Here is a 17,601-nt window from a genome sequence, read left to right as displayed (position 1 = left end):
TCTGGCCCCAACTAATTATATTAAAAGGCTACAATTTCTTCTTCCTAATAGCAGACAAGAAAGTCTTGAGTCCAAACTGCAGAGGAATGTCAGTGAGAAAATTGTATGCTTTCTGTAGATTGGTTTAGAGGAACCTTTATTGGCTCATGAATGCTCTCTTTCAAGAACTGCGTGATTTTCATTCTGGAACAGTGCAGAGGCAGCTGTACATATGGTTGTTTGCCCTGGAAACGAGAGACTAGCTGGGTGATGCCATGTATCACACTAAGAAGGAAGGAGTCCATTTTGTTAGCTTTTAATTTGCTGCAAAAAAACACTTAACTAAAATGTCATAGGTTTCTTGTAGAAATAGCACCACCTAGTGGTCTTTGAATATAATTTCCCATTTGAATGCTACTTTATTTGGAGACATGTTTTCTCTGCAGTAGAACTCAAAAAATTTTATCAGTAGTAAGGTGCATTGTCCAGATGCTGTGTTGAGATAACAGGCCTCGAATTCTCATTGGCTTAACTCAGCACATGATACTGGTTTTTGTGTATTTTTTGTGTGTTTTGTGTCTGTGCTTTGTTTTGCTATTGCTGTATTTCCGAAATGATTATCAGGCAGGGAATTCCCTGGCTGTCCAGTGGTTAGGGCTCTGAACTTCCCCTGCAGGAGGCACAGGTTCAATCCCTGGTCGGGGAACTAAGATTTCACATGTTCTGCGCTGCAGCCAAAGAATAAAAATTGGTTTATAAGCAGATATGGGGGCTTCCCTAGTGGCTCAGATGGTAAAGAATCTGTTCTCAATGTGGGAGACCTGGGTTCAGTCCCTGGGTTGGGAAGATCCCCTGGAGTAGGAAATGGCAACCCACTCCAATATGCTTGCCTGGAGAATTCCGTGGACAGAGGAGCCTGGCAGGCTACGTTAATGAGATTGCAAAGAGTCGGACACGACTGAGCGACTGAACTGAACTGAACTGATCTCACATTGTAGATTTGTTTGCCACAGCAGAAGAAAAAAGGGAATTTTTACCCATTCTTAGCTGCCTGACTAGAAGTGACCCAAGTTATTTCCATTTAGAGCTTATTAGCAGAACTAATCGGAGAAGGCAATGGCACCCCACTCCAGTACTCTTGCCTGGAAAATCCCATGGACAGGGGAGCCTGGTTGGCTGCAGTCCATGGGGTCGCTACGAGTCGGACACAACTGAGCGACTTCCCTTTCACTTTTCACTTTCATGCATTGGAGAAGGAAATGGCAACCCACTCCAGTGTTCTTGCCTGGAGAATCTCAGGGACAGGGGAGCCTAATGGGCTTCCGTCTATGGGGTCGCACAGAGTCAGACACGACTGAAGTGACTTAGCAGCAGCAGCAGAACTAATAATGTGACCCCAATCGATCTGCCAAGGAGGCTGGGAGATTAGCGTATTTAGATACGTGATAAACACTGCTGTCTCTGCATCCTCAAAGTTGCAGCAACTGTATTACTTTACCCTGTTACTTTGTATTTGGTTGGCCAAAAAATTTCCATAAGATGTTACGGAAAAACCTGAACGAACCTTTTGGCCAACTCAGTATTAATGTATGCGAATCTGGTTCAGAGGTTTGTATGTGCAGTTCACCAAGCTGTAGTGTAGTGCAGTTCACTCTCAGTTAGCTTGATGCTATATGTACTCCCCCATCACATGTCTCTGGGAAAGACTTTTTATTCCAGGGCACGAGCATGAAGCGTTTGTGGTACATTATGTACTCGGAGAAGTAGACACAAAGATGTACAATACCTGATCCCTTCTCTTCCAAGTGTGTGTGGCCTAAAATGGGAGACAAACTTACATGTAAGATAGCATGATAAAGATTTTGGAGTCAGACAGACTTGGATTTGGATTCTGGTTTCAATACCTACCAACTCAATGACTTTAGACAAAATTATCTAATTTCCCTGAACCATGATTTCCCTCATAATAAAGTTGTGTAATTCTCTACCTATCTTCTAGGATTCTTAGCTCAAAAATAATGTGTATATGTGTTGCCTAGCATTTTTTAGGTACTCAGTTAATGAAAACCATGAATGTAGTTCCAGGCAGAGTAAAAATGCATGCAATACAAAGAAAGTGCTATCAATAGAGAGGGAAAGATAATTGCTTTTGCCTGGAGGTGTCTGGCAAATCTTCACAAAGGATATATCATTTGAGATGAGTCTTAAAGGATGAGTAAGATTTAAATAGGGAGAGAGGGAAGTTGAAGTAGAATGAGCAGAATTATAAAGGCATAAAAGTGAATAACGTGTTTTAGCATAGTTGGCTGGCTAGAGTATGGACTCTATAAAGGGGTGGGACTAGAAAGGTGGGTTGAACTTACAGCAGTGGCCTTCGTTATCATATTAAGGACTTTGAGACTTATTTTAACATAAGTAAAGAATCATCCCAACTTTCTGATTAGCTGAAGGTGAAACCTGTTTGGGAGGACAAATCTTTTGGACTGTCAAAGATTCAAAGATACTAGTTAAAAAGCTGTTACGGAGTTAAAGGTCTTATAAATGGATAAAAGTGTTACAAAAGGTGGTATAAAAATAATATACATTTTCTACACTCATGCAGCTGCTTAGTGAGACTGAATATAAATACAGGCAGCTTTCCTATTACCTATTGACCTAGCAAGCAACTCTCTTACTATAACCATCTCTCACACCCCTGTCCTCCTGACTCTGCTGGATCCGTACTCTAATCTTTCTCTTGTAACTGGCATCTCTTTACTTATAAACAAGGCCTGTTATCCTAACTCAGCTTAGGAGTTCTCCAGTTAGCTTTTTCTTGGATTTATCTCCTGAAATTGCATCCTCTTCCCCAGCCTTCCCCCAGTTTTGAGGTTTCCATGTGCAGTTCACCAACTTGCCTGTAGAGCAGTGTATTTTCACTTAGCTGGATGCTTTACGCACTCCCTCATTACTCGCCCTTAATGAAAGATTCTTTATTTGGGCAGAGCTAGCCAGCACATTGTTGCAGGAAGTGTAATTATACCTGACAAATAGGAACATTGCACTAATCCCCTAATAACTGAGGTGACTAGGATTACTAGACAGCTGGGAATTGTACAGTACTGACCACCATTCATCACTTTGGGCAAGAGCATTAAAAGAAGTTTCCTGAGTCTAGTTGTTAATGGCTGAGCTATACTCCTGAACAGTCTCTAATGGAATTGTTTCCATGTGGGACAGCGCCCAGACATAGCAACACCAGCTGGAACAGATTCAGAGTATGAATAATGTGATTGGACTTAGAGAATTATAAATAATAACAAGGTTCTGTTTTACATAAAACTAAAATGCATGTTAGTAATATTTTCCCCTGTTGCACATCTGGCTTTAAACCTCAGTGTTGTAGCAAGCACAAAAAGCCTAGTAATTTAAAACTAAAATGGTTTCTTTTATAGTTGGACCCTGGACGTTTTTCGCACTTAGGGACCCAGGCACCCCAGTGCCCTGTTGCTCACTTGGATAACCAGGTTCCAACTGAGAGAACCAGAGCTATTTCCCGCACTCTTGAGAACGATCCGGTAAGTTGCTAATGTGTATATGGATTTTTTTCAGGGCTTATAATTTGTTTGCCATTGTTTTATGTATCAGGAAAACTGAAACCAAAGGAAGGTAAGCAGATATACATACAGTCAGACAATGTACCTGAGACAGCATTCTGGAACCTTCATCTTCCCCATCCCTATCTGATCCTCTAGTAACATAACTCAGGCAGCTCAGCCTGTATCTGTTCTGATTTAATGCCTGCCGTTGAACTCACTTCATGCTGTCAGTTTTGTTATATATAGAGTGGGTACCTAGTAAACAGTTAAATACTCAATATCTTAGAAGTTAAATTTAGTAGTTATTGTTGATCTTACTGTATGATGGGTTAGCAAACTTTTCCTTCAGGGACCAGATAATAAATATTTTAGACATATGAGCCAAAGTGATCTCTGTTACAGCTGCTTAGCTCTGCCATAAACAAATGGCTGTGCTCCAGTAGAACTTTATTTATGAAAATGGATAGCCAGTCATAGTCTACCAACCCTGGTTTGGAGAGTCCTAAGAAATCAACTTACATGCCCAGGATCACATGGCAGGGCAGGTCCAGAACACAGTCTTCCTAGTAACCAATCTGGTTGCATTTTCTACCTCAGGTCCCATTAGGCTAAACACTTATTTCTCATTCCTCGGTATTATTGTTGCCTCTTATAAATGAAATTAGTTGTGTGATCTGTGCCTAAATGTGAAGGGAACCAATAGTTTTTCTCTCCTTTTTGTCCCTACCCTTGCCCCCTGAGTTGCCCCATCTTAACATATGCTGCACACGTGGAATGGGAAAAAAATAACTCATTACCCAAAACACCATCTCAGCAGGGTGTGTTGTATTTATGTCTCTAGCGTTCATCTACTTTCACAAGCACAAAATGAAATAGGATAAGTGAATGAAGTCATTGAAGTGTCTTTCAGCTTTCCCCTGTAATTGTAGTCCCTTTATCTGCCAGTTCCTCTGGGGTTTCTATGGCAACAGTGGCATGCAGAGGATCTTGTCACGTGATTGGAGCATCTCTATACACAGCACAGAAGAATCCAGATGGCAAGAATTGTCTCTGCTGCCTCCACATCTAGGGTTCATGTTGCTGAGCAACTGGCTGCATCATTCAGGCCAATATAAGCTTTGTGTTCAATACATGCACTGTGGATTTGGGGACAATAGTGAACATTTTTGTCTAAGATAAGAAATTAAAGAATAGAATATCTTTTCCAGCTCTGAGAACTGTTTCCTCAGTAGCGTCTAGAAAGCCCTTGATGCTTTTTCAAAGTCTTTGTCGCTCTCCATTATACTTGTTTGCATTTTTATTTCCTAGGCCAAGCATGGGGAGCAGCACGTGGGTCAGCACTACAACATATCCATCCAAGAACTGAAGACCGTGTTCCCCCATGGCCTGCCTCCTCGCTTTGTAATGCAGGTGCTCAAAACGGGAGGGTTTTGGAGGGAACTTGTAACACAAGGTGTTGATAGCAGAGGTGTAGCATTAAATGAGTAGAAAACTAAAAGATTTAATTTGAATCTTTAAAAAGATAAATTCAGCTATTGATTATTTTTTGTGAATAGTGCTGTTGTTATTATTTTAAGCAGATCTGAAGTTAACGAGTTTAAATCCTTTTTGAAGCCAGGCAAAATATTCTTAAGTAAATAAATAATACCCCACTCTTTTTTCTTGTGTTACCCAACAGGTTTCTAGAAACTTCAGCCTTCAAAAATTGTTAAAAATTAATTTAATATTTGCTTTAGCAAGATATCCTGAAAATAGTTAATATGTGTAGAAAAACAAAAACGTATTCATGAGTCAGAAACAGCATATGGCTTAGATGCATCACTCATTGTTCTTCAGTCTCATGGGTTTTCAGAAAATAGTTTTGTAGTCATAACGTCAACCCAAAGAGTGTGATCTTGGGTTGCCTTAATAGCCAGTGAAAGAATTCAGTTAACTGGAAGCAGGGTTTATTGGCAAAACTGGTTCTTTGGCTAATTCCTGCTTAATTATTTTCAGTCTCAGAAATTATTCCTTCTTACTGAAATATCAAACTTGACTGTGCAGGTGATATTTAGCTTAGAAGCCAGAGGATGTCATTTCTTCAGTGTGCTTCATTTCAAGAAATCAGATGAGACACCAGTAAAGGAGCTAATTCTCGACCATAGACTCTCATCAAAATTTTTGTTGTTTGGAAATAGGACACAATTAGAAGAAATCATTACTTTAAACTGTTCCAAGACATTCATAGTGCAATCTCTAACGTGGTTCTGAGGGTCTAACTGTATCCCAGGTTGCTTTCAGAATGGCTTACCCACCAGAGCTTTGGAGGGAATCACTCATTCTTTCCACAGCTTCCATTTATGTAAAAAGCCAACCCGCTCGCTATTGTCTGTGTATTTAGTACTGTCATATTGCCTAATAACAGCATTTCTGTTTTAATATCTGTATCATGTTTTTGAAGTTTTCACTTTTTGTTAAGTTTGAACTTACCTGTCAAAGTCCTCTTCCAATCCAGTTGTTTGGTTAGGATTTAAAAAAAAAAATCAACATTATTTTAACCTTTATCTAACATACTTGTAAATAGTATTTGTTAGATATTTATTTTTATCAATACACATCATTAAATACTTTATTTGCAAACCATTTTCACACATATCACTGCTTCCAAAATTTTTCCACCAAACTATTCCTGGTGGCTAAAAGGGGATTAATTTTTTTTAAAAAGGAATTAATTTTGTGTGTTAGTTCTCTGGTATATCTATATGCTGGTATTGTCAAGTATGGCCTCATAGCTGAGGCAACTGGTCACACCTGCTCCTGAGCTGGTACATATATAGTTCAGAGAAAAGTATAGGTGGTTACAGTGAGATCTAGCTAAAAATAAATTTTAAAGAATTAACAGGCTTTATGCCATCAGCTGATTTGATGATTAGCATGTATCAGATACCTTGTTCAGCATTTTACACACTTGTAATATTTGTATCAACCTTAAGTAGTGTGCATAGTTATGTTATGAGACATCAGAATTTTTTATAAATTTCAATTAACTAATGCTTCATTTACAGAAATAATCAAAAGCTGACTGTTATGTGCTCAGTGTGGGATGATGTGTTTTAATTTTTAGCTAAATTACATGGTTAAATTTTCGAATTAAATACCAACATCCTTTAACTGAGTAAATGAAGAGTAGGCAGTTTGATCCTATGGTTGCTGTATTAGGCTCGGTGTATATTACCAGAGCTGGCTAGACTTTCCAGCCCCACCCTTTTCTCCCTCTTTTCCCGTCTTGTTAGGTGAAGACATTCAATGAAGCTTGCCTGATGGTAAGGAAACCAGCCCTCGAGCTCCTGCATTACCTGAAAAACACCAATTTTGCTCACCCAGCTGTACGATATGTTCTCTGTATCCTTTCTTGCTTGCCCGGGCTGTCTGAGCCAGTGCTTCCTCCCTCAAATGTGGGAAAAGAAGAAATGCTTTATTTCTTGACAGTGGAAGTGTCCCTTTTGGTAGTGGTTTCTTTAACAGCAAGTGCTTTAGATGGCGAAAAGGGAACAGGAAAAACCCTCAGTCTTTGCCATATTATTCATTTCTGTGCAAAACAAGACTGGCTGATACTGCATATTCCAGATGGTAAGAACTTCCTCCCCTCACTCTGTTGGGGTTAGTTATTCTGTTACTGTGGTGGCACTGTGACTTCAGTTTTCTGGCAGGGCTCCGCTCCAGAGGCAGATTGGTGTGAGGTAGTTCAGGAACCTTTTGATAATAGGAATGAAGTATTTTGGCCCAGTGGTCCTCTGGGTAACGCAGGCCTCTGGTAGTTACCTGATGCCCATGAGCATGAACTCCCACCTTTGTGTTCACCACAGGCTTTATGCCATCAGGTAACAACTTTGAGACCCACAGAGCCTTTGCCATGGTACTGCTTGCCAGCATTCTGGGTTGTCAGCATGAAGTTTAAAAATTACACTCTCTCACTTCATACACATCCCTCCTTGTTTTGATTCTTTAGTACATAATTTTACTTATTTTTGACTGCACTGGGTCTTCGTAGCCATCTGTGGGCTTTCTCTAGTTGCAGCGAGCAGAGCCTACTTTTCGTTACAGTACATGGGCTTCTCATCGCAGTGTGCGGACTCAGTAGTTACAGAGGATGAGGTTAGTTGCTCTGCAGCAGGTGGAATCTTGCCAGACCAGGGGTCAAACCCGTGTCCCCTGCATTGGTAGGTGGACTCTTAACCACTGGACCATCAGGGAAGTCCCTGTCTCCTTGTTTTGTTCAGTGTTGTTTGCATCGACATATTCTAACTAAAACTGCCAAGAAGCTAAGGTGACCTTTAATCCATTTGTTCGTGTATTGTGTATAGTGATAATATTTACTATGAACTAGACACTTTCCCTTTTCACTTTCATGCATTGGAGAAGGCAGTGGCACCCCACTCCAGTACTCTTGCCTGGAGAATCCCAGGGATGGGGAAGTCCGACGCACAGAGTCGGACACGACTGAAGCAACTTAGCAGTAGCAGCGGCAGACTAAAAAATAAACCTCTGAAGCAGGAAGGCTTTAAGAAATACATATGGGAATCTAAAGTCATCTCCCGTAACAGAAAGGGGCATGGAGTATTTTGAGTTGAATACACTCAGTTCTACCTAGTTTGTTTTCTTTTGCCTTTTGATTAGCTCACCTTTGGGTGAAAAACTGCCGGGATCTTCTGCAGTCCACCTACAACAAACAGCGCTTTGATCAACCTTTAGAAGCTTCAATCTGGCTGAAGAATTTCAAAACTGCAAATGAGCGTTTCTTGAGTCAGGTGACTAGACTCCCAGAAGTTTGGTGCTGGACAGTCCTTAAGATTTTATCTTCTTTGTGCCCTAAGTACCAGTAGACTATGGAGAACTAATATTGTAGTTGGGGTAACTATACCATTTTTTCTTTCTTTCATACATTTATTCACCGTGAGTTCATACCCTGAAACTCATTTATGCATGAGAAATAGAGGCAGCAGTAAGCTGTCTGCATCTGGTGTGTAGCAAAAGGAAGTCCAGACAGATTCATTGACTTTTCCAAGGTGACAGCCTAAAATCCTCTAAACAAACATTTCAACTACATAATTTTTTCCAGATTGGATCTTTTAGGAACCAGAAACAGATTTGTAAAATTATTTTTAAGTGATTCTTGTTCACAATCTCTAGGCTAGGGGTTTTCAACTCTGGATGTAAGTCAGAATCACCTAGGAGCTTGTTAAAAATTCAGATAGCAAGGCTTCATCCTGGGCCTTTTTAATCAGAATCCCTTATGTTTTTTCTTGTGTTTCTTTATGCTCCAGGCAGAAATGGGCTAAAAATCATTCCACTTCCTGCCAAGGTCTCTTACTCGGCTTGAAAAATAGATTAAAGCTGACTGCTAATAACCTCAACCTCCTACCCTACCTTCCTAGCTAGGGATGGGTTCATTCTCAGGCTAAGTGGCCTTTTTTGGTCTTTGTTTTATTTTTAGATAAAAGTTCAAGACAAGTATGTCTGGAATAAGCGAGAAAGCACTGAGAAAGGCAGTCCTCTGGCAGAAGTAGTTGAACAGGTATTTAAAAGAGACGGAACGTGTACTCTGTCATAACCAGAGAGCCTCTTGTAGCACTGCAGTCCACCGTCTCTCTTCCCCTCCAGGGCATAATGCGAGTGAGGAATGCCACAGATGCAGTTGGGATTGTGCTTAAAGAGCTGAAGAGGCAAAGTTCTCTGGGTGTTTTTCGCCTCCTGGTGGCAGTGGATGGAGTCAATGCTCTCTGGGGAAGGACCACACTGAAAAGAGAAGATAAAAGCCCGGTAGGAAAACTAAGTTTCTCTATTTTGGTTTCTCTGATTGCAGGAATCATTACATATGTAGGCTGAGACATAGCCTTTTAAACCAGGCAGTATATTTTCTTGCTTTTGGAATATATGAAATAAGACGTATAGTGAAAATAGTATCAGGACAAGGTGATGCCATGTTCTATCATCCGCTGAACACCAAGAGCATGACAGCAAAAGCTGTGTTTCCTTTTCACAATTTTTTCTATTGTCTTTTCAAAATGATGTTCCGTATTCTAAGCAGAGACGATCAGAAGCATCAAGGTAATAAGTGGTTTGGGGCAGTGGTTATTTTTTCTACTGTTTTTAATCTCCAGAAGCAGGGCAGTTTGAGGACCAGTGGCCGCGTAGCTTATCCCAGAGTTGTACCTCCAGGTACATAGTTATGTAGTTTGTTTTTTTTTGGCCATGCAGCATGGCTTGTGAGATCTTAGTTCCCCAGTCAAGGATTGAACTTGGACCGTTGGCAGTGAGAGCATGGAGTCCTAACCACTGGACCACCAGAGAAATCCCAGTTGAGGATTTTTAGGTTGTTGTCAATGCAGCTATCTCAGGAGAGCATCCAGGTAAAGCAAGTAATGTTCTCTTCTCTCCCTCTCTTCTCCTTCTCCCTCTCACACGTTGACCAATATGCAGATTACCCCGGAAGAACTAGCCCTTATTTACAACCTGAGGAAAATGGTGAAAAATGATTGGGTGAGTACATACAGTGCCTAACACGTTTCAGAAAAAAACGTATTTTCATTTTAAAGATGTTTGATTGCTTCATTGCTAATACTTAACCAGTCTCTAAGTACGTGGACAGAAAGTTCTTTTATCTTATTTAATGTCTGTAATTTGGCTTATCTCTCCACTTGACTGGAGTACACTTATTCAAAAGCATTTTTTTTTTAAATATTGGCATAATTTCACTTTACTGCATTTGTTCAAGGTGTTTTTATTTCTTACCAACTTTGGAGAGGATTTTGATAAATTTAAGATCATGTAGCAATTTACTGTCAGGGTCAAATCACAAATTAAAATTTAGTTGCCATTTAACTGTTATATATGATTAAAAAAAATCTGCAGATGATTAAAATGCATTTTTCTGTCTTGCTGAAATTCAGCTTTTTCTTCTTTCAGCAAGGAGGTGCCATCGTGTTGACTGTGAGCCAGACTGGGTCTCTCTTTAAGCCCCGGAAAGCCTATCTGCCCCAGGAGTTGCTGGGAAAGGTCTGATCACAGAAAATTTGTTTACTTTAGTCATTCTGTCTGAAGATACACACATATATATATTGGGGCATAATTTCAGACTTGGAGAAAAATCATATTCCTCTGCACTTTAATTAGATTTCTAAAATGTTAACACTTTACCATGTTTGCTTTACTCTTTCTCTCCATCTTTTTTTTTTTTTTTAATTCTGAATTTTGTAATAATAACCTGAGATACTCTTGTGAGTCCCTTGGACTGCAAGGAGATCCAACCAGTCCATCCTAAAGGAGACCAGTCCTGGGTGTTCTTTGGAAGGACTGATGCTGAGGCTGAAACTCCAGTACTTTGGCCACCTGATGCAAAGAATTGACTCATTGGGAAAGACCCTGATGCTGGGAAAGATTGACAGTGGGAGGAGAAGGGGACAACAGAGGATGAGATGGTTGGATGGCATCACTGACGCAATGGACATGAGTTTGAGCAAGCTCTGGGAGTTGGTGATGGACAGGAAAGCCTGTTGTGCTGCAGCCCATGGGATCGCAAAGACTCAGACATGACTGAGTGACTTAACTGAACTGAACTGAACCTGAGATATGATGCCCTCTTTTATATCGTGAAAGTGAAAGTCGCTCAGTCGTGTCCAACTCTTTGCAACTCCGTGGACTACGCAGTCCATGGACTTCTCCAGGCCAGAATACTGGAGTGGGTAGCCATTCCCTTCTCCAGGGAATCTTCCCAACCCAGGGATCGAACCTGGGCCTCCTGCATTGCGGGCAGATTCTTTACTAGCTGAGCCACAAGGGAAGTCCCAGAATACTGGAGTGGGTAGCCTAGCCTTTCTCCAGGGGATCTTCCTGACCCAGGAATCGAACTAGGGTTTCCTGCATTGCAGGTGGATTCTTTACCAACTAAGCTATCGGGGAAGCCCTCGTTAATATGCATATTTTCTAAAATCAAAGAGACTCTAATGTATAAACACATCCCAATTACCAAAATCAGAAAATTAACGTTGACTGTTACGTATATAGTACATTCTGATTTTGCCAGTTTTGTAGCGTCCTTTACAGGGAAGGAGGGTCCTGGACGATGCACTGCACTTACTGCCCTGATGCTTTAGTCTCCTTCAATCTGGTGCAGCACCTCAGTCTTTATAACCTCCATGTTTATATCCTGTTCTTGAGGAGTATATGCTAGTTGTCTTATGTTGGGTTACTTTATGGGTTTGTCTGATGTGTTTTTCCTGAGTATATGGGATGTTAGAAGTTATATTGTGCCTTCTCAGTGCATAATATCTGAACGCACGTAAAGCTTATTTCTCCTCTTACTGGCAGTATAAACTTTGAACACTTGGTTAAGGTGATGTCCACTTTGTCTCCTTAACAAAGTTACTCTTTTCCCTTCATAATGAATAAATATCTCATGAAGATATACTTTGAGACTATTTCTCAAGCTGCCCCTTAGCAGTTTTAGTTTTCATTAGTGATTCTGCCCTAAATCACATGACAGTTAGAAGATGGATATTTTCTAGCGCCATCATTACTACTAAATGTATATCAGTTGACCCTCTCTTATATTTAAGAATTTTCCTTTCTGCATTATATATTTATATATTTGTTGCTACACATAAGAGTGTGGATTCTTATTTAATGGATTCTAAAAGTGGCACAGTGGTAAAGGATCTGCCTGCCAATGCAGGAGACACAAGAGACAAATGTTCAATTCCTAGGTCAGGAAGAGCCCCTGGAGGAGAAAATGGTAACTCACTCGAGTATTCTTGCCTGTGAAATTGCATGGACAGAGGATCCTGGCAGGCTACAGTCCGTGGGGTTGCAGAGTCGGACGCGACTGAACATGCACACACAAACCTTGACTATCGTTCTTTATTTTGGTGCTTAAGTTACCCCAGACTGGGCCAGTAGGTGCCCTTGAAGCTGGCTGCTCTGTCCCTTTAACACGTCGCCCTCGTTTTTCTCCATACGTCTCCTCCTCTGCCCCCGTCTTTTCTAAGCACTTCTTAGGCACAAGAATATGTTCTAGATTCACCTTGTATTTTCCATACCCCCGTACTAAAATCAGCCACTTCTCCAAGGAGCTTTGGTTCATTTTGGAGGAGGATGGTATTTAGAAACCAAGACCTGAGTGCGAGGTATACTTATTACTACTAGGATGTGGGTGTCCCTTCTTCCAGGCCCTCTAGCAGAGTCAGCAAGTAGATATATGCACTATTTATATATACATACGTACATACATGTGTATATGTTCTGTACACATGTGTTTCTGTATACATAAGCACACACATCTGTATCTGTTTCTCTACATTAAAAAAAACAGAAGTCTGATACTTGTAATTCCAGCTAGCATCACAGCATTCATTATATCCTTCTTGCTTTCCATATTTGAAAACCTCATCTCCAGTAGGAACTCTGTTCTCATTCACAGTGTATTTACATATTAGCTCAATCTTAGATTACAGAAAAAGTAATTTCAGAACTGCTAACCCTTGCCTCTCTATAAGTAAGAAGTGGGTTTGTTTTTTTGTCCCCAGAATATATTAGATTTGGTTCTTATTGTACAGCACACATATCAGGGCAAAGTGCTGCACACACAACTACAAAGCATTTTGGGGGAAAAAAGCTGTTAAAAAGTTCCACTGGTTTAGTTATGCAGTCCTGACTTGAGGAACCTACACTGGCAAAGGAGCTCTGGCCTGACAGGGCCTTCTTGATGGTGGCTGCCCAGCTTTCTGCAGCCTCCTCTTAAGATCAGCCTGGGGACTGGGACGGCCTCTGCTCTCAGCAAGCCTCGGTCTTGGCCATTTCCTTGCCAGACATTAGAACACAAAATTTTTTTTCCCTTTTATTTAGTTTCACTATGTTTCAGAGCAGTTTTCATCTTTAGCCTAAGGGTCTTTGGGCTCTCCTGATAGCTCAGTTGGTAAAGAATCCACCCGCAATGCAGGACACAGTGGTTTGATTCCTGGGTCGGGAAGATCTGCCGGAGAAGGGATAGGCTACCCACTCCAGTGTTCCTGGGCTTCCCTCGTGGCTCAGCTGGTAAAGAATCTGCCTGCAATGGGGGAGGCCCAGGTTTGATCATAGGAAGATCCCCTGGAGAAAGGAAAGGCTACCCACTCCAGTATTCTGGCCTGGAGAATTCCAGGGACTGTATAGCCCATGGGGTTGCAAAGACTCAGACAGGAGCCAGAGTCTTTCTTCAAATACTCTATCCGCAAGTTAGTTTCTCTTAGCTTCCCTTCTCCCTTCAGTGTTATGTTTGAACTTTAAAATACAATTTGATTCATTTGTTTCAGTTTATATGCCATTCAGGATCTTTTCCCCCACTCCTTGTCATTTTGTTTTTTTTTTTGGAGTATATGAACCATCAAAACTATTGTTGACTGTTGAAGTTAGAACTCCAAAAAGTTGAAGGTTGTATATGTTTATGCGGGTATACTCTCAGATAAGTGGCACCCCCTCGCCCTGTGTCTCAGGCATTATCTCTTTTTTAAATACACTGTGTGTGGTCATGTAGAACAACAGTAACCAGCCCCAGAGAATGTGAAATCAGGTGGAACAGAACAAAAGCAAAGACCTTACCCTCAAAAGTGTTTAAATAAATACCAATTTGTCACTTAACGAATACTATTTCTTTATCCTTTTTCTTCTCCAGGAAGGATTTGATACCCTGGATCCCTTTATTCCCATCCTGGTTTCCAATTATAACCCAAAGGAATTTGAAGGTTGTATTCAGTATTATTTGGAGAACAATTGGCTTCAACATGAGAAAGGTCAGTTGCTTAATTGTTTCCTCTCACAGAAGAACCCCACTGAGACAGAACCTTGATTTCTTCCCTCAGGAGCAGCCTGTAATTTGTTTTTCATCTTTTTTCCCTTTTATCTTGATCTCTTCCTGGCTGATTAGATGGTGAAGAAAGTGTGAGGTTGGCGGGTGGTTATAGTTTAATTTATATGAGACATTATCTCTCTCCCCGAATTCTTGTATTACTCTAGAATAAGGTGCTTGTGCTCATAGAGGAGCCACTGGAGAGCTTCCAGGGGCTTAGCTGCTGCCACACTCTCGCTGTTGCACCTACTTAGCATTCAGCAAGCCTGGATTGAGAGGCTTACGTGCTGGGACACCCACAGAATGACTGAAACCATGTGAGGAGTTACTCCAGCACCAAACCAAATCCTTGCCATACCTGTCCTAGTATCTGCGTATGAAAGTGTGCCAGCTGCTCATTCTACGCTTGCCCTTAGTTCTGGGGTGTGTGGGGTAGGGGTGGAGGAAAAATAAAGGTGTTTCTGTCACTAGATGATAGAGAATTACCTGCAAATTGGGATGGTTATTAGAGGAATAAGGGGGAGTGTATAAAGTCACTGCAGCATGATGAGTTAGGAGGCACCATGGTGAGATTTCACAAGAGCCCTTCAAGTCCAGAGTATAGTCTTGGAACAGCGGGAGGGTTAGATGCTGGTTGGAGGAACAGAAAGAAAAGAAAATTATGCATAGAAAAAATAATACTTGGGTGGGGGGCATTGCAGAATAAAGGGTCTAGAAGTGAGGTCTTGGGAGTATTAATTACATCAGAATATAACTTGGATAACGTAGCCTCTGACTGTAGATTTTGCTGAGTAACAATGCTGCAGGAGAAATCTGCCAATTATCTATGTTTGATTCTATTTTAGCTCATACAGAAGAAGGGAAGAAGGAGCTGCTGTTCTTAAGTAACAGGAATCCCGGGCTGCTGGAGCGGCTCTGTGCCTACCTCTAAGCCACGGTCACAAAGTGCATGGAAGACAATGGATGTTTCTTTAATGGACCAGTCAGATGGGAGGCCCCGCGGTATACAGGAAGAGCAGCCGGCGCCGGTACACGTGGAGCCATGGGACTGCAGTCAGCTCCCAGCCTCTGTTGTGGTGGGTTCCTTGTACTGGGCCTGTGGTGGCAACAAGATGTCCTGAAACTAACACCGGTTTATTAGCTGTGGTGTTCACATTTTAAATAATCATGTAGCTTTTCCTTAAAAATTAAGTATGTTTCTTAAAGTGTTGTGTTATAAGATGGAAAGAGCCTATTTGGAATTGGCCAAATTGAATTTCTTTGGCATTCTGCTTATTGAGGGTCTGAAGAGACTAAATTCTACAGAAATTTTCCAGTCTTTATTCAGTTTATGAGATTGGGACTGATAGCTTGACTTATCTCTCCCAGACCATTCACTTCCTATTTACTTTTATCATGGTCCCTAAGAAGTTTCCTCAAACTCCAGACAAGTGTGGCAGTTTTGTATGGTACAGCCCCTTTCTACAGCTTCCTGAAAGAAATAAGTTCTAAACCCCCAGAGCAGGGGTCCCCAACGGTAAGGATCTAATGCCTCATGATCTGAGATGGAGCTGATGTGATACTAATAGAAATAAGGTGCACAGCAGGGCTTCCTGGTGGCCCAGGGGTTAAGACTCTGCCTTGTGGTTTGTGGGACGCCGGTTCAGTCTCTTGTCCGGATCCAGCACGCCACTGGGAGACTAGGCCTGGACGTCACAGCTACTGAGCCCGCACTCCAGAGCCAAAGAGCCACGGCTCCTGAAGCCGAAGCACCTAGAGCCTGTGCTCTGCGACAAAAGAAGCCACTGCAGCGAGAAGCCCTCCCGCCCCGGTGAAGAGCAGCCCACACTGAGCGCAGCTAGAGAAAGCCGCGCACGGCACAAATAAGTGGAGTGCACAGCAAATCACAACGTGCTCGAATCCGCCTGGACCTATCCTGCCTCCCCTTCTTCCACCGTGGAAAACACTGTCTTCCGTGAAACTGGTCCCTGGTGCCAGAAAGGTTGGGGACCACTGCCGCACAGCACACACTGTATGGAATGAATTAACACCTTTAATCCATGTATTAACAGAATAGTAGTATCTGTTACCAGCTTTCTGAGATTTGAGAAAACAGAGACTCACATCAGTTTCAGAAGAGTCTGGTTCTCACCAGGTCCACGTGGCTGGTTATAGTCAGAAGTTTGGTTCCCACTTTTTGGGCTTTCCCAGGTGGCGCTAGTGGTAAATGCAGGTTTACCACGAAACCTTGCCACCTGCCAGTGCAGGTTAGATGTAAGACACGCCAGTTCCATCCTTGGGTCGAGAAGATCCCCTGGAGAAGAGAGTGGCAACCCACTCCGGTATTCTTGCCTGGAGAATCCCATGGCAGAGGAGCCTGACGGGCTACCGTCCATGGAGTCGCACAGAGTCGAACATAACCGAAGTGACTTAGCACAGCCACTTACTAGCTATCTGTCTTACCCTATTTCCTTCTCTAATTTTACCTTATCTCTGTTTCACCTTATGTAAAGGCAATAATAATGCTAAACTTTCAGGGATTTTGTGAGAATTAAATCACATGATATATGTCAAGTGCCTCACAGTGGGTCTGCATTAAATGACAGGTAGCTACTGTTTATAACTTGGATTTTATTAATGCTTTATTTGAAAAATTACTATGATAGAGTCTGAATGTATATCAGGATTTTTCATTAGAGTCTGCTGTCCCTGTCCCTACCCTAAACCACCTCTTCAAGGATTCCCTATCAAAAATGAAACTCCATCCCTGACCAACCCCCAGTTTAGCTAGACTGATGGTATAGCAGCATCAGACAGCACCCTTACAGAGACTGTTTAACCAGCTGCCACAACTGGAAAGCTTGAACCCATTTAACAGATGCTTTTTATTGAATAATATGGTTCTGCTTCTCTGACTGATGCACCTCCCAAGCCTTGAGATGTACCTTTTCAATAGCTCAAATGACTTCTTCCTCTCCATCCTTATTACATAAGCCACCACTTCTTGTTTGAGTTGCTGTTATCCTTTGCTGATTTGTTTCTCTGCTCCTAACTACTCCAGGCTCCTCCCCCAGCCCACCTTCCACCAGGTTGCCTCAGCGAGCTTCCTAAACAGCACCGTGCAGTTCCCTGAATGCCACTCAGTGGCTTCACTATGTCTTTATGTTTGCCAAAGACCCTAATCCTGGGAAAGATCAAGGCCAAGAG

General features: G+C 41.8%; 1 protein-coding gene across 4 annotated transcripts in view; it reads left to right on the top strand.

The window, feature by feature from the left end:
• DAP3 (death associated protein 3) overlaps positions 1-17,012 on the top strand; it is a 41,401-nt gene extending 24,389 nt beyond the window's left edge. For all 4 annotated transcript variants that reach the window (XM_027531137.1, XM_027531130.1, XM_027531144.1 and 1 more), the window contains exons 3-13: positions 3,414-3,536; positions 4,866-4,967; positions 6,830-6,938; positions 7,074-7,166; positions 8,214-8,344; positions 9,031-9,111; positions 9,198-9,356; positions 10,017-10,076; positions 10,503-10,592; positions 14,242-14,359; positions 15,261-17,012. In XM_027531137.1, coding sequence (XP_027386938.1) covers positions 3,414-3,536; positions 4,866-4,967; positions 6,830-6,938; positions 7,074-7,166; positions 8,214-8,344; positions 9,031-9,111; positions 9,198-9,356; positions 10,017-10,076; positions 10,503-10,592; positions 14,242-14,359; positions 15,261-15,346 — 1,152 coding nt within the window. In that variant the 3' untranslated portion in view covers positions 15,347-17,012. The remainder of the gene's footprint in view (positions 1-3,413; positions 3,537-4,865; positions 4,968-6,829; positions 6,939-7,073; positions 7,167-8,213; positions 8,345-9,030; positions 9,112-9,197; positions 9,357-10,016; positions 10,077-10,502; positions 10,593-14,241; positions 14,360-15,260) is intronic.
• Positions 17,013-17,601: the final 589 nt, after the last annotated feature.

The sequence above is a fragment of the Bos indicus x Bos taurus genome, chromosome 3 (genome assembly GCF_003369695.1).
Source record: "Bos indicus x Bos taurus breed Angus x Brahman F1 hybrid chromosome 3, Bos_hybrid_MaternalHap_v2.0, whole genome shotgun sequence".
NCBI lineage: Eukaryota > Metazoa > Chordata > Mammalia > Artiodactyla > Bovidae > Bos > Bos indicus x Bos taurus.
Note: the sequence above shows the minus strand (reverse complement) of the source record. Positions and strands in the feature narration are given on the sequence as shown.